General features: G+C 54.9%; 1 protein-coding gene across 1 annotated transcript in view; it reads left to right on the top strand.

The window, feature by feature from the left end:
• The window catches only part of LOC107321102 (integrin alpha-L-like), a gene marked incomplete at its 3' end in the record, with an annotated part of 21,842 nt that overhangs the window by 4,263 nt on the left and 14,700 nt on the right, over positions 1-2,879 (top strand). The window contains exons 4-5 of the mRNA XM_015877672.2: positions 291-349; positions 1,601-1,715. Coding sequence (XP_015733158.2) covers positions 291-349; positions 1,601-1,715 — 174 coding nt within the window. The remainder of the gene's footprint in view (positions 1-290; positions 350-1,600; positions 1,716-2,879) is intronic.

Genomic DNA, 2,879 nt, shown 5'->3' on the forward strand with positions numbered 1-2,879 from the left:
GGGGTCAGATAGGGGGTGGGATGTGGGGCAGGAATGGGGTTGGGGTGAGATATGGGGCAGGGATTGGGGTCAGTTATGGGGTGGGATGTGGGGGGCGGTTTGGGGTCAGATATGGGGTGGGATGTGGGGTGGGAATGGGGTCAGATATGGGGTGGGATATGGGGCAGGGTTATAGGTCTATTGGGGTTTATTGGGTTCTATAGGGTTTTATTAATGCTTTATGGGGTTTATGGGGTTTATGGGGTTTATTGGGTTCTATGGGGTCGGTGCTGACCCACTGTGCCCCACAGGGAACCGCAGTGCTGCCCATATGGGAATGGCATTGAGCCGCCACGGGAACAACACCATTGTGAGCTTATGGGGCCGCTATGGGGCGCTATGGGGCAGCTATGGGGCTCTATGGGGCAGCTATGGGGCTCTATGGGGCTCTATGGGGGAGCTATGGGGCTCTATGGGTGCTATGGGGTCTCTATGTAGCAGCTATAGGGCTCTATGGGGCTCTATGGGGCTCTATGGGGCAGCTATGGGGCTCTATGGGGCTGCTATGGGGCTCTATGGGGCTCTATGGGGCTGCTATGGGGCTCTATGGGGCAGCTATGGGGTCTCTGTGTAGCAGCTATAGGGCTCTATGGGGCTCTATGGGGCTCTATGGGGCAGCTATGGGGCTCTATGGTACAGCTATGGGGCTCTATGCGGCTCTATGGGTGCTATGGGGTCTCTATGTAGCAGCTGTAGGGCTCTATGGAGCTCTATGGGGCTCTATGGGGCAGCTATGGGGCTCTATGGGTGCTATGGGGTCTCTATGGGGCAGCTATAGGGCTCTATGGAGCTCTATTGGGCTCTATGGGGCTGCTATGGGGCTCTATGGGCAGCTATGGGGTCTATGTGTAGCAGCTATATGGCTCTATGGAGCTCTATGGGGCTCCATGGGGCAGCTATGGGGCTCTGTGGGATTCTATGGGTCGCTATGGGTCTCTATATGTCCCTAGGGGTCTCTTTGCCTCCCCATGGGTCCCTATGTCCCCCTATGGGTCTCTATGGGGTCTCTATGGGTCTCTAAGGGAGTCTATGGGGTCTCTATGGGTCCCTATGGGGTCTCTATACGGTTTTTATGCGTCCCTTTATATCCCTATGGGTCTCTATGTCTCCCTATGGGTCTGTTTATGTCCCTATGGGTCTCTATGGGTCTGTGGCTCCCTATGGGGTCTCTATGGGGTTCCTATGGGTCTCTATGGGTCTCTATGTCCCCCTCTGTCACCCTATGGGTCCCTATGTCTTCCTATGGCTCCCTATGGGGTCCCTATGGGTCTCTGTGTCTCCTTATGGGTCTCTATGGTTCTCTATGGGTCCCTATGTCCCCCTATGGGTCTCTATGTCTTCTTATGGGTCTCTATGGGTCTCTATGGGATCTCTACGTGGTTTCTATAGGTCTCTATGGGGTCCCTATGTATCCCTATGGGTGTCTATGGGTCTCTGTGGGTCCCTATGTGTCTCTATAGGTCTCTATAAGTTTCTATGGGGTCCCTATGTATCCCTATGGGTCTCTATGGGTCTCTATGGGTCTCTATGGGGCAGCCCTGATCCCTGCCCCACATTTCAGGCCTGCGGCCCAGGGCTACACATGGAGTGTAACCAGAACGTCCACGTGGGGGGGGTCTGCGCTGTGCTGGACCCACAACTGCAGCCCATAGAGCTGATGGAGCCCGGCCTGCAAGGTCAGATTCTATGGGGCTCTATGGGGTGTCTNGATTCTATGGGGCTCTATGGGGTGTCTATGGGGCTCTATGGGGTGTCTATGGGGCGCTATGGGGTGTCTGTGGGGCTCTATGGGGCGCTATGGGGCGCTATGGGGTGTCTGTGGGGCTCTATGGGGCGCTATGGGGCACTATGAGGTGTCTATAGGGCTCTATGGGTTGTCTGTGCGGCTCTATGGGGTGTCTATGGGGCTCCATGGGGTTTCTATGGGGCTATATGGGGCTCTATGGGGTGTCTATGGGGCGCTATGGGGTGTCTATGGGGCGCTATGGGGTGACTATGGGGCACTATGGGGTGTCTGTGGGGCGCTATGGGGTGTCTGTGGGGCTCTATGTGGTGTCTATGGGGTGTCTATAGGGCTCTATGGAGTGTCTATGGGGCTCTATGGGGTGTCTGTGGGGCGCTATGGGGTGTCTATGGGGAGCTATGGGGTGTCTGTGGGGCGCTATGGGGTGTCTATGGGGAGCTATGGGGTGTCTATGGGGCTCTATGGGGTGTCTATGGGGCTCTATGGGGTGTCTGTAGGGCAGGCTGTGTCTCTATCTATGGGGCAGGCTGTGTCTCTATGGGTCACTATGGGGCAGGCTGTGTCTCTATGGGTCTCTATCTGTCTCTATGGGTCTCTATGGGTCTCTATGGGGCAGGTTGTATCTCTATTGGTCTCTATGTGTCTCTATGTGTTTCTATGGGTCTCTACATGTCTATGGGTCTCTATGGGGCAGGCTGTGTATCTATGGGTCTCTATGTGTCCTTATGTGTCTCTATGGGGCATGCTGTGTCTCTATGGGTCTCTATGGGTCTCTATGGGTCTCTATGGGGCATGCTGTGTCTCTATGGGTCCCTATAGGTCTCTATGGGTCTCTACGTGTCTCTATGGGGCATGCTGTGTCTCTATGGGTCTCTATGGGTCTCTATGGGGCATGCTGTGTCTCTATGGGTCCCTATAGGTCTCTATGTATCTCTATGGGGCAGGCTGTGTCTCTATGGGTCTCTATGTGTCTCTATGTGTCTCTGTGTGTCTCAATGGGTCTCTATGGGTCTCTATGGGGCAGGCAGTATATCTATGGGTCTCTATGGGGCAGGCAGTATATCTATGGGTCTCTATGGGTCTCTATGGGGCAGGC

The sequence above is a fragment of the Coturnix japonica genome, chromosome 15, assembly GCF_001577835.2.
Source record: "Coturnix japonica isolate 7356 chromosome 15, Coturnix japonica 2.1, whole genome shotgun sequence".
NCBI lineage: Eukaryota > Metazoa > Chordata > Aves > Galliformes > Phasianidae > Coturnix > Coturnix japonica.